Raw genomic sequence first — 24,279 nt, forward strand, 5'->3', positions numbered from 1 at the left:
TTTCGGTAAAGTCTGCCGAGAAGTTGCGATTAATCACATGATTATAGGGCACTTGGGAACAGGCAGGAAAGCACTAGAGACACCGTAACTATATTCAACCTAATATAATATTGCATTCTACTGTAAAACATGGCTTCCTGACGTTTGTACTCGATGTAACCAAAAACCTGTTGCTGTGTCCCAAGATCATGTGATTTTCTTTTGTGATGTTCTGAAAAGCAAAGTCAATGGGGAATCCAGATTCAGTTAACAACCAGATTACTAATTTATCAACTGCAGTTACTCACTTAACAACATAGTCAAGAAATGCAGTAAAATGGGGCAAAATTCACTTAAAAAAGGTCTCACTTAATGAGAAATTTTGAGCTAAATTGTGGTTGTAATTCGAGAACTACCTGTAATTAAAGGCTTTCCCCCCCCAAACTGAATACATTTGTGGGCTGGTTCCCCTCTGGATACTTTGGTGGCCAATATCGCCTCTCTCCTCAGCAAGGCTCTTTCTACCCTCCATAGACTTATATGCTCTTTATGAGAATTGTGTTTTCCAAGTAAAACTATTTCCACACACTGTGCATTTATGCGGTCTATCCCCAGTGTGGATCCTTTTATGACAATTGAGATGAGCTTTCCAGTATAGCTTTTTCCAGTCTATGCACTTATATGGTCACTTCCCACTGTGAATCCTTTGATGATAATTAAGATGACTGTTTCTAATGAAACTCTTTCCACATTCCGTGCATTTATACAGCCTATCCCCAGTGTGGATCCTTTTGTGGCGATTAAGATTTCCTTTCCGGGTAAAGGTCTTTCCACACTTATACGGTCTCTCCCCTGTGTGGATCCTCTCATGAAGAGTAAGATTTCCTTTCTGGGTAAAGGATCTTTCCACATTCCATGACTTTGGAGGTCATCTAGTCCAACCCCCTGCTCAGGCAGGAAACCCTATACCATTTCAGACAATTGGCTGTCCAGTCTCTTCCTAAAAACTTCCATTGTTGGAGCATTCAGAGCTTCTGGAGGCAGGTTGTTCCATTGGTTAATTGTTCAAACTGTCAGCTAGTTTCTCCTTAGTTCTAGGTTGCATCTCTCTTTGATTAGTTTCCATCTGTTGCTTCTTCTCCCACCCTCAGGTGCCTTGGAGAATAGCTTGACTCTTCTTTACGGCAACCCCTGAGATATTGGAACACTGCTATCATGTCACCCCTCGCCCTTCTCTTCATTAAACTAGACAAATCCAATTCCAGCAACCATTCCCTATATGTTTTACCCTTCAGGCTAATAATAATAATAATAATAATAATAATAATAATAATACTAATAATAATAATAATAATAATAATAATAATAATAATAATATTAATATAAAGTTGGAAGGGACCTTGGAGGTCATCTAGTCCAACCCCCTGCTCAGGCAGGAAACCCTATACCATTTCAGGCAAATGGCTGTCCAATCTCTTCTTAAAAACCTCCAGTGTTGGAGCATTCAGCACCTCTGGAGGCAGGTTGTTCCACTGGTTAATTGTTCTGTCAGGAAGTTTCTTCTTAGTTCTAGGTTGCTTCTCTCCTTGACTAGTTTCCATCCGTTGCTTCTTGTCCTGCTTTCAGGTGCTTTGGAGAATAGCTTGACTCCCTCTTCTTTGTGGTAGCCCCTGAGATATTGGAACACTGCTATCATGTCACCCCTCATCCTTCTCTTCATTAAACTACACATACCCAATTCCAGCAACCGTTCCCTATATGTTTTAGCCTCCAGCCCCCTAATCATCTTTGTTGCTCTTCTCTGTACCCTTTCTAGAGTCTTGACATCTTTTTTACATCGTGGTGACCAAAACTGGATGCAGTATTCCAGGTGTGGCCTTACCAAAGCATTGTAAAGTGGTATTAGTACTTCACTTGATCTTGATTCTATCCCTCTGTTAATGCAGCCTAGCACTGTGTTGGCAGCTGCAGCACACTGCTGGCTCATATTGAAGTGATTGTCTACTAAGACTCCGAGGTCCCTCTCACAGTTACTACTATTGAGCAAGGTACCACCTATACTATACCTATGCATTTGATTTTTCCTGCCTAAATGTAGAACCTTACTTTTTTCACCATTGAATTTCATTTTGTTAGATAGTGCCCAGTGTTCAAGTCTGTCCAGATCCTTCTGTATCTTAAGCCTATCTTCTGGAGTATTGGCTATTCCTGCCAGCTTGGTGTCGTCTGCAAATTTGATGAGTTCCCCATCTATCCCCTCATCCAAATCATTAATGAAGATATTGAAGAGCACTGGGCCCAGAACAGAGCCCTGGGGCACCCCACTACACACTTCCTTCCATGTAGATGCGGTTCCATTGAGGACCACACGCTGAGTACGGCCTGTCAGCCAGCTACGAATCCATCTGGTGGTAATGCTATCTAACCCACATTTTTCTATCTTATCAAGTAGTAGGTTGTGATCTACTTTTATCAAATGCCTTACTGAAGTCCAAGTAAATTATATCTACAGCGTTCCTCTGGTCCACTAATTTTGTCACTTGGTCAAAGAATGTAATAAGATTTGTCTGGCATGATCTGTTTTTGACAAACCCATGTTGACTTTTAGTGATGACTTTGTTTGCATCAAGGTGCTCGCTGATTTGTTGTTTGATTATCTTTTCCAGAATCTTCCCAGGTATTGAGGTCAGGCTGATAGGTCTGTAGTTTCCTGGATCTATTTTTTTTCCTTTTTTGAAGATGGGAACTACATCAGCTCTCTTCCAGTCCTCTGGTAGTTCCCCAGTGCTCCAGGATCTTTGAAAAATATAGTTCAGTGGTTCTGAGATCACATCTGCCAGTTCCTTGAGAACCTTGGGGTGTAATCCATCTGGTCCTGGTGATTTGAACTCGTCACTTACCATTTTCTTGCCTATCTTAACTTGCGTTTCTATTCTGTTTTTTATGGCACTGGTTTGGGTAGGTTGGACTGTTTTTTCCCTTTGTGTAAAGACAGATGCAAAAAACGAATTAAATAGTTCTGCTTTCTCCCTATTGCTTGTCACCTTCTTGCCACTTTCCCCCACTAATGGACCAATCATTTCCTTAACTTTTTTCTTGTTTTTTATATGTTGAAAGCTTTTTTTTGTTATTTTTGACTTTGGTCGCAAGCCTTAGTTCATTTTGAGCCTTAGCTTTCCTCACTTCATCTTTGCAGGCACGGGCTATTTGCTGATATTCTGACTTAGTTATGTGCCCCTCTTTCCAATTCTTATACTTGTCCTTTTTATCTTTCAATTTATCAGAGAGTTCTTTATGCAGCCATGCTGGTTTCTTTTGAGAGCTGTTATTTTTCTTCTTTGTTGGTATTGTACTAGACTGGGCCTTTACTATCTCACTTTTCAAAATTTCCCAAGCTTCTTGAGTTGTTTTCCCCTTTAGGATTCTCATCCATGGAATTCTTCCCATGGTCTCTCTAAATTTATTGAAAATAGCTCTTTTAAAGTCCAAGACTCTAGTTTGGCTGTGTTCTATTGCTTGTGCCTCCAGAATGTTGAATTCCAATATTGCATGATCACTTTGTTGCTCTTCTCTGTACTCTTTCTAGATTCTCAACATCGTTTTTACATCGTGGTGAGCAAAACTGGATGCAGTATTCCAAGTGTGGTCTTACTAAGGCAGGGGTGTCAAACTCAATTTCATTTAGGGCCACATCAGCATTATGGTTGCCCGGGGGCGGGGCAGGTGGGTGTGGCCAGGTGGGCATGGCCAAGTGGGTGTTGCCGGGCGGGCGTGGCCAGCTCAATGCTGCTCACTCAGCGCAGCTGACTCTTGGCTTCCATGTTTGCTAACTTAATGTTTTGTAGCATCATACCAGCAAAGTTTTGATTTTAATTTAATTTTCATGAATAAAATACTGTCCGGATTCATACACTCTGGGAAGTGATGGATTATTTAATACATGAAGTACCAAATGAGCAATTAGCTGCATGTAGACCATCAGGCTACTTCATAAATCATGGTTCAAAAATCCGAATGATTAAAGACTAAGAAATATCATTATGTCTAAACACATTATACAGATCCTGCCTCTAGTGTCCCACAATAAACCTTAAAAGTGGGACTTTAATTCTAAGTTAAGGTGGTGACTTTGTCAATTACAGATAGTCCTCGACTTACACCATTTCATTTTGTGACTGTTCAAAGTTGCAATAGCACTGAAAAACTTATGTTTTTCACACTTATGACCATCACAGTATCCCTATACCCATATGATCAAAATTCGGATAGGTGGCAACCGGCTCATATTTAGGAGAGTTGCAGCGTCCCAGGGTCACATAATCACCTTTTGCAACCTTCTGACAGGCAAACTCAATGGGGAAGCCAGATTCACTTAACCACTGTATTACTAATTTAACCACTTTAACAATTGTGGAAAAAAGGTCGTAAAATAGGGAAAAACTCATTTAACAATGGTCTCACTTAGCAACAGAAATTTTGGGCTCAATTGTGGTCATAAGTCAAAGACTACCTATACAGTATTGGCAAAATAACTTCAGTTTTACACAGAAAAAAACCCAGATACATAAAAGTAGGTCATGTTTGGACTATCTCATGGGTTGTTCAACCATCACAGAAGTCTCTATACTGGGATCTACTCTTTAAATTTATGCAAGTTACCTCTTCCAGGATCTGGGCCAGGCCAGCCGGGCGCCTCCGCTTGCCCACTTTCTTGCCCTCGGCAGCGAGTGGCCCAGGAGCCCGCGTGCCAGAGCAGCTCGGCAGAGGAGCCAGAGTGGCTCCACTGCTGGGGGCATGTCTCGGCCAGGGCGTTGCAGGATCGGGCCTTGTGTTTGACATGTCTGTACTAAGGCATTGTAAAGTGGTATTAGTACTTCATGTGATCTTGATTCTATCCTTCTGTTAATGAAGCCTAGCAGTGTGTTGGGTTTTTTTTGCAGCTGTAGCGCACTGCTGTGTCATATTTAAGTGGATCATCCACGACAGGGGTGTCAAACCGCTGGCCAGACACGTCACAAGGAAACCGCGCCCACCCCATGGCTGGCAATGGGGAAAAAGCTCCAATATGTCACACAACGTCAAATGACGTCAGGAGTTTGATATGTCTGGTCCACTAGGAGTCCGAGATCCCTTTCAGTTATTACTATTGAGCAAGATACCACCTATACTACACCTGTGCATTTGGTTTTTCTTGCCTAAATGTAGAACCTTATTTTTTTCACCACTGAATTTCGTTTTGTTAGATAGTGCCCAATGTTCAAGTCAGTCAAGATCCTTCTATATCTTAAGCCTATCTTGTGAAGAGCACTGGGCCTAAAACACAGCCCTGGCGCACCCCACTACACACTTCCCTCCATATAAATGCAGTTCCATTGAAGACCACACACTGAGTAAGGACCACACACACTTTTTTATTGCTTTTAACTTTGTAAGCACAGAGCCCCCTTGTGGCGAGACAGGCAGCAAATAAAAATAGTAAATAATATTTTGATGTTTTTCTGCCATTCTTTAAATTAGTGCTTTTCAACCTGTTGTACTTGTACCACTGGTGGTACTTTGGCAGTGGGCAGGTACAACACATACGGTGGGTTGAAAAGCCGTGTTAAAAAAAAAAGGGGGGGGGAATGGAAAAGTGTGCCGGGGGATGAGCTGAACTGGTGGCACACCACACAGGCCTGTGAGAGGGTCAGTTGGAGCTACGGTGTTGCCAGGGCACTGCTGAGCGCCCAGGATCACCAGTGGGGCTCCATTTGATTGGCCCTTCTGGAAGTTGCCTCAGGGAAAGGACTCAGCTGCAACTACACCAAACAGAAGAGGAGGGGGGGGGGAGAGGAAAGGATACAAAGGGACGTTTTGGAGCGAAAGAGAGAGAAAAAAAAACCAATGGGGAAAGAGAACGGGACACAGAGACGGAGAAGAGAAGCTTCTTTAAGACAAGGAGAGGGAGAGAAGGGGATAGAACAGTGCAAAGATTAATGGCAGAGAAAGAAGAACAAATTTTCTATTTAAAGTGTGGTAAGTGGGTGTGTAGACAGTCTTCAACCTACAACCAGAATTGAGCCCAAAATTGATGTTGCTAATGGAGAAATTTGTTAAATGAGTATTGTCCCATTTTATGACTTTACATGCCCCACTTGTTAGGTGAATCACTGAAATTGTTAGGAATAGAGATTGTAACTCTTCTCCGGATGTCCTTTTCCCACTGACTGTTCAGTGATCATTTCTGCATCCAGATTATTCCAGCTGGAAAATAACAAGCATGGAACACTGGAATGTTATTCAGTTTTTGAACTGGAGGGGGTTGCAGCTCATACTCCTTTGCAGCATGACAGCTCTCCTTTCCCTTTTCAGAGGATAAAATGCAAGCTGAAGAAGGCTCAGATCCTTGGAATCCAAAGTTCATTTAGCCAGCCTAGTTCAGGAGTTGCCCCTAGAACACCTTTTGATGGGGGACATTTTCAGCCAGTCTCTTTGAGAGCAAAAGAGAAGCATGCTGAGTAGCCCAGTGCTACTTTTGGTAATGAAGCTCTTTCCACATTCCGTGCATTTCTACAGCTTGTCCCCAGTGTGGATCCTTTCGTGACATTTAAGCTGATGTTTCTGGGTAAAGGTCTTTCCACATTCCATGCATTTATACGGTCTCTCCCCTGTGTGGATCCTTTCATGACGATTAAGTTTTCCTTTCTGGGTAAAGGTCTTTCCACATTCCATGCATTTATAGGGTCTCTCCCCTGTGTGGATCCTCTCATGAAGAATAAGAGGTCCTTTCTGGGTAAAGGTCTTTCCACATTCCATGCATTTATACGGTCTCTCCCCAGTGTGGATCCTCTCATGAAGAATAAGAGGTCCTTTCTGGGTAAAGGTCTTTCCACATTCCATGCATTTATACAGTCTGTCCCCAGTGTGGATCCTCTCATGAAGTCTAAGATGTCCTTTCTGGGTAAAGGTCTTTCCACATTCCATGCATTTATACGGTCTCTCCCGTGTGTGGATCCTTTCATGACATTTAAGAAGTTCTTTCCGGGTAAAGGTCTTTCCACATTCCATGCATTTATATGGTCGCTCCCCAGTGTGGATCCTCTCATGAAGAATAAGAGCTCCTTTCTTGGTAAAGGTCTTTCCACATTCCATGCATTTATACGGTCTCTCCCCTGTGTGGATCCTCTCATGAAGATTAAGATCTCCTTTCCGGGTAAAGGTCTTTCCACATTCCATGCATGTATACGGTCTCTCCCCTGTGTGGATCCTCTCATGAAGATTAAGATCTCCTTTCCGGGTAAAGGTCTTTCCACATTCCATGCATGTATACGGTCTCTCCCCTGTGTGGATCCTTTCATGATGTTTAAGATATTCTTTCTGGGCAAAGGTCTTTCCACATTCCATGCATTTATACGGTCTCTCCCCTGTGTGGATCCTCTCATGAAGATTAAGATGTCCTTTCTGGGTAAAGGTCTTTCCACATTCCATGCATTTATATGGTCGCTGCCCACTGTGGATCCTCTCATGAAGAATAAGAGGTCCTTTCAGGGTAAAGGTCTTTCCACATTCCATGCATTTATACGGTCTCTCCCTTGTGTGCATCCTTTCATGACATTTAAGATGTCCTTTCTGGATAAAGGTCTTTCCACATTCCATGCATTTATACGGTCTCTCCCCTGTGTGGATCCTCTCATGAAGATTAAGATCTCCTTTTTGGGTAAAGCTCTTTTCACATTCCATGCATTTATATGGTCTGTCCCTAGTGTGGAATCTTTCGTGACGATTAAGTTCTCTTTTCTGGTTAAAGCTCTTTCCACATTCCATGCATTTATATGGTCGCTGCCCAGTGTGGATCCTCTCATGAAGAATAAGAGGTCCTTTCTGGGTAAAGGTCTTTCCACATTCCATGCATTTATAAGGTCGCTCCCCAGTGTGGCTCTTTTGGTGGTAATTAAGAAGACTGTTGCTAATGAAACTCTTTCCACATTCCATGCATTTATACGGTCTGTCCCCAGTGTGGATCCTTTCATGACGATTAAGATCTTTTTTCTGGGTAAAGGTCTTTCCACATTCCATGAATTTATACGGTCGTTCCCCAGTGTGGATCCTTTGGTGGTAAATAAGATGACATTTGTTACTGAAACTCTTTCCACATTTCATGCAGACTTTCCTCTTTTTGCTCAGACTGCAATCCCCCCCAGTTTTTACAGAGGTATTTGGTTTCTTTGAAGTAGAAGCGAAGGAGTTATTCTCCATAGTTTTTAGAGGCATGCATGTTTTTTTTAGTCTGGTTTCTGCCATAGTTATGTAATTTGAATTCAAGTTTTCTTTTTTTCTGTATTTTTCTTTTCTCATTTCTTTTTGATCTTGCTTGGATAGGAAGCCACAAATACCAAGAAAAGTGGATGGCTTCTCCCTTCCATTTTGTGGCTGTTTTCTCCTTAGCATTTTGGTGTCCCTCTGATGGCGAAGGATCACTTTTATTTTATTCTTCTCTATTTCGAGTAGATATAACATTGCCTCCTTGTCGTTCTCATTCACAGACACATCATCTGCATGCGGGGGGGGGGGGGAATGAAAATTAATATTCTGATTAAAATTTAGAAGGGTCCCACTCAAAAACATACCAATCTGCATTCCAAGTTTAGTACAATCCATTTGGCTAGCCAGGATGTGATATCTCCAAATTGTTATATAGGAGAATCTTCATCACATAGAAATAATGTTGTCATCTAAAACACAGATTAAAGCATTAGTGTTGAATCAGTCAATCTGTTCAGTCACTTCAATGGGCTATCTAGGATCTTTCTTAATTCTATGGTGAATGTTTCTGCCACGACCTTATAGCGAATTGAACTGTGTGCCCTTACCCAGAGCAGCCATATTGACGGTAACCTCCTGCATGACTTCTATGCACAAGGCCTTCTGCCCAGAATCTAGCAGCCTCCATTCCTCATCTGTGAAGTCCACAGTCACCTCCTCAAAGGGATCAGTGTTCTAGAAAGAGAAAAAAGTAGACTATCCCAGGAAACAGTTGAAAGTTCTCTGTCTCAATGCACACAAGGGAAAACACAGAGTTGCAAGAGCCAAATGAACATTCAGGATGGATTCATGTCATCTTGTCCACATAGTCCATGGGGCTGGGAAGTTGCACCTTAACAAATCACGGCTTAGTTGCTTCCAGGTTGCAGAATTGAACATAGCCAAGGTTGAACAACAGTTTTATAGTTACAGCCACTTAGTGTTGACTTACTGGCATATACTTCATGTGCTGTATTTTTCTTGGTATACTTACAGACACATTACAAGGGAGACAGGTGGCATAAATATTTAATAAACTAAATAAACACTTCTCAGGTATGTTTATTCCCACTGTTATAGTTTCAATTCATGGGCTTCATTTCTAACTATTTTAGGCACTTTTCTTAATAGCATTAAGAAATATTAAATTCTTTCTACAATTAAATTTCATTTCTAACAAAAGGTTCCTGCCTATGAATTGTCGCATTTCAATTTCCAGCACAATCTTGAAAGCCAAATGTGGGTGGACACTGTGTTCAAGTCCACATAGACTCAGCTTTTGGTATTAAACACAGCTCCTGAATGGATGGAGCTGGAACACTACTGTTCTCAGAAGAAACCTGCACCTACCTGGCAAGGTGGCCAGAATTGGGTCCTCCTGTAAATCACCTCTTGAATAGAGCGGGATTGATCTACTCTGCCCCAGAGCTCTGTTGAAATCTCCCCTGTGAACAGCTCCTGCATTTGAAGAACAACCTGATTTATAATCCATTTTCAAAGGACAATATCTATGATAGTTCACATTCCTTACATTTTGCTTTCCCCAACTGAAATCAGAGACACTTCAGGGACTCTGCATGTGACTTATATTTCTGAGTAAATGGGAGTTAAAACAGCAGGCTGTGTTTTTAAGTAGATAAACTGTAAGGGTGTGTTAATCAGTTTGTTTCTCTTACTATTGTCGTATTCTAGGGGTATCAGAGGCCATTCACATAATCCAGTTCCTTCCCCTTATCTAGATTCAGATAGCACAGATCAGAACCTAAACACTGATTATTATGAGATAAATGGATAACATCACAAAGGACACAGAGCTGTAATGGAAGAGAAATGTTAAATTAGGAAACATTTACCTCAGGAATAAAAAATTATTCAAATGTGAGTAATTCCAGAAAAGGCTGCAGTCATATTTTAGTCCTATTGCAGATATAGCTAGATCGCTAATCTTTTCTCTCCCCCCCCATGGAGCTCCCGGGATGAAGCCCCTCCCCCCCTCCTCACCTGCCCCTTTCCCGGCTCTTCCCGCTGGGCTTGGCTGAGGAGGAAGCCTTCGGCCAGGGCCACCGCCTGCGAACAGCTCTCGGCTCCGCACTCCCTCACCCAGCTCGCCATCTCCGCGGGCAGCAGGGCCAGCAGCTGCTCCAGCACCACCAGGTCCAGCATCTCCCCTTTGCTGCTCCTCTCCGGCCGCAGCCACTGGCGGCACAGGCGGTGAAGGCGGCTGCAAAGCTCCCGGGGCGTCTCGGCCTCCTGGCGGCAGCCGTCGAGACCGCGGAAGCGCCGGCGGTGGATCTCTGGGCTGAGGGCGGCCTCCATCCCTGGGGATCCCTTCGGGTCTCCTGCTCGAGGGCAGCCAAAAGAAGCCCGAGGCAGTCCCAAATATCCCTCAGCCCCTCCGCAGCCCCTTCTCCGGTGTGCAGGAGGGAAGAAATGGCTCTCCGCTCACTCGGGCTTTACCCGCCTGAGGAAACAGCGGTCTTCAAAGTCGGCCCTTTAATGACTTCTGGACTTCAACTCCCAGAATTCCTCAGACAGGCACGTTTGAAGACCCCTGCTCAACAAGAAGCCAGAACGAGAGATATGTGCTTCCTAGAGGGGATCTGATAGAAGAGAATGAAAGGGGACCTTCCTTTTCCGGCCTCCCGGAATCTCTACGTCGCTGCCCTTCTTCCGAGGGGGGCGGGGTTCGCCGAAAGGAGGGCGGCGGAAACGGAGGCTGGGGCGGCGATGCCTGCAAAGGGCGGGGAAGGACTGATGATCTCGGCGTCGCCCTCTTCATCGGCAGCTTGCTGCTGCCCGGGTCCTGCGCTCTGCAGGAAAGTTGGGGAGCCTCCGCTGAAAGTTGGGGCTCTCCTTGGTCTCTGGCTCCAGCGCAGGACGAACGGAACAATCTGTGAAAAGCTTGAAAAGCCCTGCTTTAACTGTTACATCACTTGAGAGAATAGGTTTTGTCTGGAACAAAAATAATGTTCAAGATAAATCTCTCTTCTTAATCATAGAAATTGTCGCCAACAACTGTAGCTTTTCCCTCTTTATCGTATCTTCAATTTCAACCCATACCTTAACGTAATTATTTTGAAACAACATGAAGTTCATATTTGTCAGATTAACACCCACGTATTTTACTGTTTATTCAATCTCAAAACCTGATTTTTTTATCATTTCTGTTTCACCTTCTATTTATTTTGGTAACATCTTGTTTATTAGTGTTATAAATTTCAAAATTATTTTTATTTTTCCTCTTGTTATTTTCTGGAGTAGAAAGGTTATCCAGCTGATCAATTGACCCTGTCCTTTGGTAGAATTCCCCCCCCCCACCGCAGTTCTTGCCATTTGACAAACACTCCACATTCCTTCGTTCCTGGGTATACTAATTTGGAATACAAAGTTTCCCCCCCCCCCCAATATTTTGTCAACTTCTGGGTTTTGCCCAATTTAATGGTGCATTCTGTTTGATATGGGTGTTGTCATTTTATTTTACATAAATATCCAGATTGCAGTCGTGATTTTTCTCTTAAAATGTACATAAGCCCTGCTCAGCACAACCAGTACCTAATGCTCATCCCATGCTTGAATTTTTCTGCGAATTTCTAATGTTAACTGAAGATAACAAATTCTATTCAAAATATAGTCTGCATTCTATGACATGTTCCTTTCTTGTGATTAAAGGGGCTCTCCTTGGCCTCTGGGTCCAGCACAGGACGGATGGAACAGAGTAGCCTGGTAGCCCCTTTTCCCACTGACCCCTTTCCTTGCAAAACGAGAGCTTTTTGAGTGCACCCGCCTCCATCACATGCAAAGACTGGTGCAGGAGAGAAATCGGGGAGGGCGACAGGAGGGGAAGGCAGGTTAGATCTGCGGCTGTGAACGAGGGGGGGGGAAGCCTTGCCCTCTGCCTCGCCCTGGAGGTTGGCAGGATGCCTGGAGCAGAGAACTTCCTCTCCTCTATGCTCCCTTCCTGGAGATGAGACTTGCTCTCTAGGCGTAAAGCGTTTCTCCCACTGGTTCGTTTGCAGAAGTGAGCCTAGAGGACCGAGAGTTTTGGTTTAACGGAGCGGGAACCGATCCCCTCTTTTTCTATGTCTCTGTTTAAATACTCCTCTGGAAATCGTGAAAGATCATCTTGGAGTAAATCTTACCTATCTGATTAATCAATACTCATTTGATGGCCCATAATCAATTTATCAAGAATTTGTATAACTAAAGATCAAGAATAAGCTAAACAAAATTCTTAATTTCATATGATAACTAAATAGACTTCTCAGAATAGCAATTTGCATATGTTTTACACAGGAATTATACTTTTCTCCTTTACATGTTGAATCTAGTAGCAAAATTGGTTCTTACCTCACCCCCAAATTTAAGCACTTGTTATTGGAGGTCTTTCTGGTCAAATATTACTGGTAGTTTGTAATTAGGGAACAAGAATTGTGGAAGTTGCAAAGAATAATGCAGAAATCTGTATTGCTGAACTGCAGGAGACCAGATCACATAGATCCACATCAACTAAAGTCACAGTACGTTCTGCTAGAATAGAAAAGGAACGAGCAGCTGCCTGAGCAAAGCTGAAGGTCTATGAACAAGGCCTATGTGCTTAATTTCACCTAATCTTTCATCCAAACTAAACTACAAGCTGCAAAATATAGTTTCAAATTTGGTTAACTTAAACTTCCTCTTTCTTTAGCATCTAGTGACATGTTATATTTAACTCCAGGTTTTTTACCCTAAGGCACTGGTGGCAAAAACTTTAGTGACCGAGTGCCCAAACTGCAACCCAAAACCCACTTATGTATCCCTGGGTGGCGGGTGGGCATGACCCGTCTGGTGGGCGTGGCTATGGTGGAAATGGCAGACTGGGTGGGCATGGCCAACTTTATGTTGCTCTGGCAGATAGGGCAGGGTTAGCGTTAGATTACTCTGTGGGCAGCCCTGCGCCTGTCCCCGGCCAGCCCTCCTCCTCCATCCTTCTGCGCCTTCTGTGGGCGGACTGCGGCTTACCGAGCTGGGCACCCCTCTCCCCGCACATGTCCTCAAGTGGAGGAGCTGGGTAGCCATGGCTCTCATTCCCCTCTGGCCTCCATCTGCCAAGGCCTGAGCTTGGCAAGCCCAGCTGGGCAGCGACGGGCTGGAGAGCGTGGGATGGTGGCAGGTTCCCTGGGACAAGCGGTAGGTGCGGTGGGCGCCCCCAATGTCCGCGGCAGAAGAAGCAGCAAGCAGTCTCCACGCCCAGTCCATCCCAACTCCGGTACGGAAAGCGAGGCAGCAGCCCCTCATACATTATACCCAAGTCCTCGTGTTTGTAGGACTATTGGTAAAAAAAAAAGTTCCATGAGATTTTCTAACTTCTTGCGAGTCTGATGGAACGTTTTGTCCCAGAAACGCTTGGCAAAGGCTGAGAAGCAAATGGAGAAACGGAATGCAGCTGAAATGCAGATTAGTGTCTGGCAGGGAGAGGGAAGCAACAGGCCCCGTCCCACCCCTCGCATGGAGTGCCCTTCTCCCACCACTCCCCCCACCCCCACACGGAACCTTTTTTCCAGCTCCAACGCATCACTTCCTCCACCGCTGTGTGGGACTGAAAATAAAGTTCAATCAAACAGTTCCAACTTTGCGAGATCTTTTTTCCCCCACCAGAACTTGAAATTGATTGATTGTAACTTTTTTGGGGGGGCAGACACGGTGGCGGCCGAGGACTGGGACGATGGTGTGCGTGCCACAGAGAGGGCTCTGCGTGATACCTGTGGTATAAGTGCTATAGGTTCGCCACCATGGCCCTAAGTTATAAATTTTGATAAGTTTTTCTGCCATTCTTTAAATGCTACTTGAGTTGTGAGAACAGGTTTTGTCTGGAACAAAAATAACATTCAAGGATGTCATGTTAATCATAGAAATTCTCCCCAACAATTGTAGTTTTTCTCTCTTAAACATATCTTTATCAACTTCAACCCATAGCTTAACATAATTATTTTGAAACAATATACAGTTTATATTTGTCAGATTAACACCCAAGTATTTTACTTTTTATTCAATCTCAAAACCTGATTTTTTCATCATTTCACCTTCTACATATTTTGTTAACATGTTTTCATTAGTGTTATAGCCACATTGCCCATTAATACAATTCTTTTTTAACACTTCAAAATTATTTTCATTCTTTCTCTTATTTTCTGGAATACAATGATTATCCTGCTGATTAATTGTCCCTATCGTTTGGCAGAATATTGTATTTTTTTTCTGTTTTTTCCATCTGACAGTCCACATTCCTTGCTTCCTGGGTATACTACTGTGGTGGCGAACCTATGGCACGCTTGCCACAGGTGGCACGCATAGTCCTCTCTATGGTCCCATGCGCCATTGGCCCCACTCCTAGGGCTTCAGCTGGGTTTTATAAAACCTTTTTGCTTTAGGCCTCTGCCGCTGTGTGCAAAAAAAAAAGAGGTCAGTCAATCAATCAATTTCAACTTACGAGAAAAAAAAAACTTGCAAAATTGGAATTGATTGATTGAACTTTTTAGTCCCACCCAGTCTGCTATTACCACCGCAGGCACGCCCACCCAATGGGCCACACCCATCCAGCACTCATAAGTGGGTTTGGGGTTGCAATTTGGGCACTCAGTCTCTAAAAGGTTCGCCAGCACTGGTTGCCATACAAAGTTTCTCTCTCTCCACCCGCCTTTTAATATTTTCCCTCAGGATATATTTTGTTAGCTTCTGGGTATTGCCCAATTTAATGGTACATTCTGTTTCATATGGTTGCTGTCATTTTATTTTACATAAATATCCAGATTGCAGTCGCGATTTTTCTCTCAAGAGATACGTAAGCCCTGCTCAGCCACTATCTTGCTGTCATCCCATTCTTGAATTTCTCTACATATTTGCAATATTAACTAAAAATAATTAATTCTATTCAAAATGTACTATACTCTGCATTCTATGATGGAGAAAACATTCCTATAAATTTTTTAGTTTTTCTTATCACTGATACCTGTTAGGAAAGGGGGCTGAAATTGCCCCAATTAAATTGCCACTGACACAGAACATTGTTGTAGAGTCCTATGATGCCTAATTTAATTTCTCCTTGGGGACATTTAATTCTTTTGGAAGTTTTCGTAATTTGGGGAGAAAATGCATCCATTCAATCAATCAATCAATCAATCAGTCAATCAATCAATCAATCAATCAGAATAGAGCGAGAAGGGACATTGAAGGTCTTCTAGTACAGCCCCCTGCTCAAGCAGGAGACTCTTTACTATTTCATACAAATCAAGTCTCTTCTTAAAAACCTCCAGTGTGGAAGTACCCACAACTTCTGGAGGTAAGCTGTTCAACTTTTTAAATGTCCTGACGGGTAGGACTCAGTTCATTCAATTCTGCTTCCCTTGGCGGCAACAGTGAAAAAATCATTGTCCACACAAATCTGCAATGTGCAGAAGATCACATGAGAAGAGAGTTTTATGGCTTTGACAGGGTTGTCTAGCCTGAGAAACTTTGGTGAGTGTTCTGCTGGAAATAAATGGATCTTTCACCTAAGTTGTTGATCCTTTGCTCTTTCACTGGACGAAACTTCATGTGGGATCGTGTTGCTGTTTGCCTCACTCCAGCTTTGGAGCCTATTAAGTCTCAACATAATGATCCATTTATAGGAGGGTCCAAGCTGTCCCTTAGGGGGCCACTCCGCCAAATACCAGCTGTGGAAGGAGTTGCCGGTAAGAGTCGTTAGGGGCACTTTAAGAAGACTGCAGAAGAACACAGTGAAAGTTCTGGATCAATGGGAGGACTGGGGGTGCATTATAGTTAGGGAGGGGCTGAAGAGATAAAACTTTCTGTGAGATATGCCTGCTGCAGTGGAAATTGGAGGAGAGGCAATTTGGCTGCAAGTGTGTGCGGGGACTCCCTAGTCAGTTCCATTTTGGTGCAGAAATACCAGACTTTCACCTGCATTCCCCTAGTATCCATTTCTGCTCCTTTCTTTGTGTCTTTGTGGTTTTGTGTGTACACGTTATCTTCTTCCAGAGGGGACTATATTTAAAAATACAAAGGGGCTTCCTCAAGGTGGCATCTTGGATTTGCCTTTGGAGACGTAAAGAATATGCAGATCTCTTACATAGCAATAGCGATGGTACGTCTTCTCCGGATGTCCTTTTCCCACTGACTGTTCAGTGATTATTTCTGCATCCAGATTATTCCAGCTGGAAAAGAGCAGGCATGGAACACTCTGGAATGTTCTTGAGCTTTGCAGCTGGAGGTGGTTGCAGCTTATGCAGCATGACAGCTCTCCTTTCCCTCTTCAGAGAATAAAATGCAGGCTGAAGGCTTGGATCCTTGGAATCCAGTTCATTTAGCCAGCCTAGTCCAGGAATTGCCCCAGGGACATTTTCAGCCAGTCTCTCTGAAAGCAAAAGAGAAGCATGCTGAGTAGCCCAGTGTTCAAATAGGCCGGCTGAAAAAGGTTAGTTTGGATTTTGGAGTGGACCTTTTTCAGTCAGGCCCCACAAATCACTCCTTCCTTGCAGGCTTCTTCATTGACTTATGGTAGTCTGCAGAGAACTTGCAAATATTAATGACATCATTATAGGGCACTTGGGAACAGGCAGGAAAGCACTAGAGACACTGCGACTATATTCAACCTAATATAATATTGCATTCTACTGTAAAATGTGGCTTTCTGAAGTTTGTACTACTTGTAACCAAAAATCTTGAGGGGTCTTGTTCAGTTTCTAACATTAAACTGGTTTTCAAATATACAGTTCTGTTTACCTAAATACATTCATATTTTATTTAATAACTTTTGTAACATTTTGTCTATTCTTTGCACTAATTCATAGCCTTGTAATATAAATACGGTTGCTTCCTTCTTTTTGCCTAAAATATTTTCCTGCCTAGAAGAAAAATAACTTTCTAATACCTGGTTTGGTTTACATGTTCTCTCCATGAAAAAGAGCATTTATTTGTGCTTATTAAGTACTTAGGTTATGATACAAGATTTCTAAAATGATCACAGAAATGGGATACTCCAATTGAGATATGGGCAGATTTGTGACTGCGTTTTTTTGTGTGTGCTTCTTTGAGAAGGTATATTTGTATTACTGTGTCTCTCTTCCTATACTAGTGCTATCTCTTCTGTGAAGCTACCAAACAAAATCCTGCAATTCTGAACGAATTTTTTCCATCCTCTCCTTTTACTCTTTGACAAATTAGGGACTTTCTCTTACAATTCTTCCAATGCCCCGACACCTTCACAATCTCCTCGTGGGGACTGGGTTCTTTTAGATAATAGTTGTTCAGCCTAAGGCTTTCCCCACACCTCGCAAAGTCTTTCTCATTCTCCCATTACCCCATCCCTACCCATGTTCTCCAGAAGTCTTTTCCATTGTTTGTTTATAAAGAAGAGAAACAAAGGCATGTGAGACTTTCTAATAAGGTTTCCTATATAATAAGGTTTCCTGTGTAGAGAGTTTCCTCCTTTAAATTTCTGGGAGTCTACCTCTGTGAAGATCTGACCTGGAAAGTTAACACAACCCAGGTGGCTAGAAAGGCCCAACAGAGGCTTCACTTTCTTAGGGTCTTGCGGAAGAACAGGGTAGAACAACGGCTAATGACCCTCTTTTACCGGTCTACTATAGAGAGCGTCCTCTCGTATGGTATTGTGGCTTAGTATGCTGGTCTGACAGCCGTGGACAGGAAAGTATTACAGAGGGTAGTGAGCACAGCACAAGACATTGTGGGCTGTTCTCTGACACCACTGGATGACATCGCCAGGGCTCGTTGCCTTGGAAGAGTGAGGAAAATTCTCAGGGATGACTCACACCCTGGACGGTATCTCTTTACTCTCCTACCATCTGGTAGGAGATATAGGAATATAGCCAGCCGTACCAACAGGCTGAAAAATAGCTTTTATCTGTGGGCTGTTAGGCTTTTAAATGGGACATAATTGTATGCAGAATTGACTTGGGAGGCCGGTGTGTGGCGTAGTTGGTTCACATGGTGTGGTAGGATGGAGGGTTTGTTGTCACTGTGTGTTGGGGGGAGAGAGCATGGAGGGAGGCTCAGCTAATCTCAATGTACACATGTTGTACTTTGACAATAAAGGTTTATTTACGGTATTTATTTATTTAATTTACAATGAGAATGAATAGTTAGAATATGAGCTGAAAGGAGTCAGTTAATTCCTGCATTAGAAGAGGAAAGAAAGGGAGAGAAGAAAGAAGGAATTCTGGCCACTTCCTCAAAAGTTGGAGCTTCTTACATGCCTAAGGTGTCCGGGAGGTTGAAATAGGCTTGAATTTCTTTTCCTACTATGAATTATTTCTGAGTGAATACCTTTGCCTAAAGAAGAAATAAATCACGCTATAACTAAGGTCACTGATCTGCCCTCAGCAATTTTGATATTCGATTGCTTATAGCTTTTCTCCTGTGTGACCACTTGGATGGTAGATAATGTTCCAGGTCAAATCAGAGATTTTTTTCACTTTCCATGCTTTAATAAACTTCCTGCAATGTCTAGATCCTTGGATGAATAATAAGTTGACTGTTGCAAATAAAGCTGAATGCATGGATCCATTTGTTTTTTCCTGTAAATCAGCGCCCAGTCAGCCTGGGCCAGGCTAAGGCACTGTGGGACGGTCTTTCGGCATTTCCAGGGGCTGAATATAACCACATAGCGAGCCGGATTTCACCCGCAGGCCTTGTGTTTGACATGTCTGCTGAACAGGAAGTCCTTGACTTACAGTTTATTTAGTGACCTTTCAAAGTTACAACGGCACTGAAAAAAGTGACTTATGACAATTTTCACACTTAACAGCCATTCCAATATCCTGATGATCATGTGATCAGCATTGAGATGCTTGGCAACTGGTTTATATTCATGACTGTTTCTGTGTCCCAAGATCATGTGATTCCCTTTTGTGATGTTCTGACAAGTAAAGTCAATGGGGAATCCAGATTCACTTAACAGATTACTAACTTATCAACTGCAGTTATTCATTTAACAACATAGGAAAGAAATGTCATAAAATGGAGCAAAATTCACTTAACAAATGTCTCACTTAAGAGAAATTTTAGGCTCAATTGTAGTTGTAAATCAAAGACTACCTGTAGTGAATATAGGCTCCCCCCCAACTCAAGACATTTGTGGGCTTGTTCCCCTAGATACCTTGGAGGCCAGTATCGCTTCTCGCCTCAGAAAGACTCTTTCTAGCCTCCATGGATTTATATGCTTTTATGAGAATTATGTTTTCCAAGTATAGCTATTTCCACACTCTGTGCATTAATGCGGTATATCCCCACTGTGGATCCTTTCATGACAATTCAAATGAGCTTTCCAAGTATAGCATCTTCCAGTCTATGAACTTATATGATCACTTCACACTGTAAGTCCTTTGGTGGCAATTAAGATGACTGTTGCTAATGAAGCTCTTTCCACATTCCATGCATTTATACGGTCTGTCCCCAGTATGGATTCTTTCGTGACGATTAAGATCTCCTTTCCGGGTAAAGCTCTTTCCACATTCCATGCATTTATATGGTCTGTCCCCAGTGTGGATCCTCTCATGAAGATTAAGAGGTCCTTTCTGGGTAAAGGTCTTTCCACATTCCATACATTTATATGGTCGCTCCTCAGTGTGGCTCTTTTGGTGGTAATTAAGAAGACTGTTGCTAATGAAACTCTTTCCACATTCCATGCATTTATACGGTCTGTCCCCAGTGTGGATCCTTTCGTGACGATTAAGATCTTCTTTCCGGGCATAGGTCTTTTCACATTCCATGCATTTATATGGTCTGTCACCAGTGTGGATCCAGTTGTGACGATTAAGATCTCCCTTCCTGGTAAAGCTCTTTCCACATTCCATGCATTTATACGGTTTTTCCCCAGTGTGGATCCAGTTGTGACAATTAAGATATCCTTTCCGGGTAAAAGTCTTTCCACATTCCATGCATTTATATGGTCTCTCCCCAGTGTGGATCCTTTGGTGGTAAATAAGATGACTTTTGTTACTGAAACTCTTTCCACATTGCATGCAAAGTTTCCTCTTTCTGCTCAGACTGGAATCCCACCCAGTTTTTACAGAGGTATTTGGTGTCTTTGGTGAAGTAGAAGCGAAGGACTTATTCTCCATAGTTTTTACAGGCATGCATGTTTTTTTTAGTCTGGTTTCTGCCATAGTTATGTAATTCAAATTCATGTTTTCTCTTTTTCTATACTTTTCTTTTCTCATTTCCTTCTGATCATGCTGGGATAGGAAGCCACAAATACCAAGAAAAGTGGATGGCTTCTCCCTTCCATTTTGTGGCTGTTTTCTCCTTAGCATTTTGGTGTCCCTCTGATGGCCAAGGATCACTTTTATTTTATTCTTCTCTATTTCAAGTAGATTTAACCTTGCCTCCTTGTTGTCCTTCACAGAGACATCATCTGCATGGGAAAAAATGAGAATTAATATTCTGAGTAATATTTAGAAGGACCCCTTAAAAGCATGCCAATCTGCGTTCCAGGTGTAGTACAATCCATTTCTCTAACCAGGATGTGATACCTGAAAATTGTTATATATGAGACTTGATTTTATGGAAATAATGTTTTCATCTAAAACACAAATTAAATTTTTGGTGTTGAATCAATCTGTTCAGTCACTTCCATGGAGTATCTAGGACAGGGGTCAGCAACATGAAACAGTGAAAGAGCCAGTCGGAACCGGTTCCCTCACAAAAGGAAAAACTGGGAGCTGGAAAAAATATGTGCACATGCGCATAGATGCACGCATGCGCAGAACAGGGTTTGACTGAAGAGTGGTGCCAAGGCAAGATATGCACCTGCCCTGCATATTTGAATTGATTGGTTGAACTTTTTTAGTCCCATTTTTTTTTTTGGACTGCACATGGCAGAGGACTGGGAGCCACAGGAGACGGCTGAAAGAGCCGCATGTGGCTCCAGAGCTGCGGGTTGCAGACCTGTGATCTAGGATATCTCTCAAATGTAACGTGAATGTTTCTACCACGACCTTATAGCAAATTGAACAGCCTGGCCTTACCCAGAGCAGCCATATTGATAGAAACCTCCTGCATGACTTCTATGCACAAGGCCTTCTGCCCAGAATCTAGCAGCCTCCACTCCTCCTCTGTGAAGTGCACAGTCACCTCCTCAAAGGGATCAGTGTTCTAGAAAGAGAAAAAAGTAGACAATTCAAGGAAACAGTTGAAAGTTCTCTCCATGGGGCTGGGAAGTTGCACCTTAACAAATCACGGCTTAGCTGCTTCCAGGTTGTAGAATTGAACACAGCCAACGTTCAACAACAGTTTTATTGTTACAGCCACTTAGTGTTGACTTACTGGCTTATCCTTCATGTGCTATATTTTTTTTGGTATACTTACAATTACAAGGGAGACACGTGGTATAAATATTTAATAAACTAAATAAACACTTCTCAGGTATGTTTATTCCCAGTGTTATAGTTTCTATTATTATTATTATTATTATTATTATTATTATTATTATTATTATTATTATTATTATTATTATTAAAGTTGGAAGGGACCTTGGAGGTCATCTAGTCCAACCCCCTGCTCAGGCAGGAAACCCTATACCATTTCAGGCAAATGGCTGTCCAATCTCTTCTTAAAAACCTCCAGTGTTGGAGCATTCACCACCTCTGGAGGCAGGTTGTTCCACTGGTTAATTGTTCTAACTGTCAGGAAGTTTCTCCTTAGTTCTAGGTTGCTTCTCTCCTTGACTAGTTTCCATCTGTTGCTTCTTGTCCTGCTTTCAGGTGCTTTGGAGAATAGCTTGACTCCCTCTTCTTTGTGGTAGCCCCTGAGATATTGGAACACTGCTATCATGTCACCCCTCACTCTTCTCTTCGTTAAACTACACATACCCAATTCCAGCAACCGTTCCCTATATGTTTTGGCCTCCAGCCCCCTAATCAGCTTTGTTGCTCTTCTCTGTACCCTTTCTAGAGTCTCGACATCTTTTTTACATCGTGGTGACCAAAACTGGATGCAGTATTCCAGGTGTGGCCTTACCAAAGCATTGTAAAATGGTATTAGTACTTCACTTGATCTTGATTCTATCCCTCTGTTAATGCAGCCTAGCACTGTGTTGGCTTTTTTGGCAGCTGCAGCACACTGCTGGCTCATATTGAAGTGATTGTCTACTAGGACTCCGAGATCCCTCTCAGTTACTACTATTGAGCAAGGTACCACCTATACTATACCTGTGCATTTGATTTTTCCTGCCTAAATGTAGAACCTTACTTTTTTCACCATTGAATTTCATTTTGTTAGATAGTGCCCAGTGTTCGAGTCTGTCCAGATCCTTCTGTATCTTAAGCCTATTTTCTAGAGTATTGGCTATTCCTGCCAGCTTGGTGTCGTCTGCAAATTTGATGAGTTCCCCATCTATTCATGGGCTTCATTTCTAACTATTTTCAGCACTCTTCTTAATAGCATTAAGAAATATTAAACTCTTTCTACAATTAAATTTCATTTCTAACATTTGTATGAATTGTCGCATTTGCATTTCCAGCAGAAACTTGAAAGCCAAATGTGGGTGGACAGTGTTTTCAAGTGCACAGACTCAGCTTTTGGTATTAGACACAGCTCCTGAATGGATGGAGCTGGAACGCTACTGTTCTCAGATAAAACCTGCACCTACCTGGCAAGGTGACCAGAATTGGGTCCTCCTGAAAAACTGCTCCTGAATAGAGCTGGATCGATCTCCTCTACCCCAGAGCTCTGCTGAAATCTCCTCTGTGAACGGCTCCTGCATTTCAAAAACAACCTGATTCACAATCCATTTTCAGAAGACAATATCTAGACAATTCCATAAATTTTGCTTTCCTACTTGAATTTCCCCAACAGAATTCAGACACACTTCAGAGACTGTGCATGTGACTTAAATTTCTGAGTAAATGGGAGTTAAAACAGCAGGCTGTGTTTTTATGTACATAAAATTTGTTTGTCTTACTATTGTGGAATTATACTTTATTAAATGTAAATCATCCAGTTGCTTACCCTTACCTAGATTCAGGTAACAGCAAATCATAAAGTAAACACTGATTATTATGAGATATGTGGATAAAATTAATTTAGGAAATAGAAGCATTTGCCTCAAAAAAAATTAATTCTTCAAAAGTGAGGAATTTCAGAAAAGGCTGCAGAGTCATATTTTTCATCTGTTTTATTACAGACATAGCTAGATGAAACTCTGATCCTTCCCCCTTACCCGCCCCCCACCAAAGGAGCTGCCAGGACAAATCCACCCCCCCCCCTCCTCACCTGCCCCTTTCCCGGCTCTTCCCGCTGGGCTTGGCTGAGGAGGAAGCCTTCGGCCAGGGCCACCGCCTGCGAACAGCTCTCGGCTCCGCACTCCCTCACCCAGCTCGCCATCTCCGCGGGCAGCAGGGCCAGCAGCTGCTCCAGCACCACCAGGTCCAGCATCTCCCCTTTGCTGCTCCTCTCCGGCCGCAGCCACTGGCGGCACAGGCGGTGAAGGCGGCTGCAAAGCTCCCGGGGCGTCTCGGCCTCCTGGCGGCAGCCGTCGAGACCGCGGAAGCGCCGGCGGTGGATCTCTGGGCTGAGGGCGGCCTCCATCCCTGGGGATCCCTTCGGGTCTCCTGCTCGAGGGCAGCCAAAAGAAGCCCGAGGCAGTCCCAAATGTCCCTCAGCCCCTCCGCAGCCCCTTCTCCGGTGTGCAGGAGGGAAGAAATGGCTCTCCGCTCACTCGGGCTTTACCCGCCTGAGGAGAGCAACGGCAAATCTTTCCCGCCAATTTCCTGAGCGCTCCTGGCCTCACGTGTCTCAACCAAAGGCACGCTGTCTGAGGATTTCTGGGAGTTGAAGTCCACAAGACAAAAGGCTCAGGTTTGAAGACTCCTGCTCGAGAAGGAGGGAGAACGATAAATATAAGCTTCTTAGAGGGGATCACGCAAAATGAGAATGAAAGGGGACGTTCTTTTTCCGGTATCCCGGAGTGTCTACGCCGGTGCTCTTCTTTGGAGTGGGGCGAGTTTCGCTGAAAGAAGGCGGTGG

General features: G+C 43.1%; 2 protein-coding genes across 3 annotated transcripts; both read right to left on the minus strand.

The window, feature by feature from the left end:
• Window positions 1–3,829: 3,829 nt before the first annotated feature.
• Window positions 3,830–10,177, minus strand: LOC308662377 (uncharacterized protein). Of its 2 annotated transcripts, XM_081318116.1 has the most exons (4): window positions 9,936–10,175; window positions 9,610–9,717; window positions 8,829–8,955; window positions 3,830–8,510 (listed from the first exon to the last, which is right to left on the minus strand). In XM_081318116.1, the coding sequence occupies exons 3-4, from the start codon at window positions 8,860–8,862 to the stop codon at window positions 6,529–6,531; spliced, it is 2,016 nt and encodes a 671-aa protein (XP_081174242.1). In that variant the 5' UTR covers window positions 8,863–8,955; window positions 9,610–9,717; window positions 9,936–10,175; the 3' UTR covers window positions 3,830–6,528. The 2 variants fall into 2 exon arrangements, with proteins under 2 accessions (XP_081174242.1, XP_081174241.1); XM_081318115.1 differs by having other exon boundaries at window positions 9,610–10,177.
• An 8,188-nt stretch (window positions 10,178–18,365) lies between these two features.
• LOC308662988 (zinc finger protein 202-like) lies at window positions 18,366–23,841 on the minus strand (the record flags this gene model as incomplete). Its single annotated transcript, XM_081319131.1, has 4 exons — window positions 18,366–20,668; window positions 21,282–21,408; window positions 22,904–23,011; window positions 23,527–23,841. The coding sequence occupies 4 exons, from the start codon at window positions 23,839–23,841 to the stop codon at window positions 19,617–19,619; spliced, it is 1,602 nt and encodes a 533-aa protein (XP_081175257.1). The 3' UTR covers window positions 18,366–19,616.
• Between the last annotated feature and the right edge of the window lie 438 nt (window positions 23,842–24,279).

The sequence above is a fragment of the Vipera berus genome (genome assembly GCF_964194415.1).
Source record: "Vipera berus genome assembly, chromosome: 2".
Classification (NCBI taxonomy): domain Eukaryota; kingdom Metazoa; phylum Chordata; class Lepidosauria; order Squamata; family Viperidae; genus Vipera; species Vipera berus.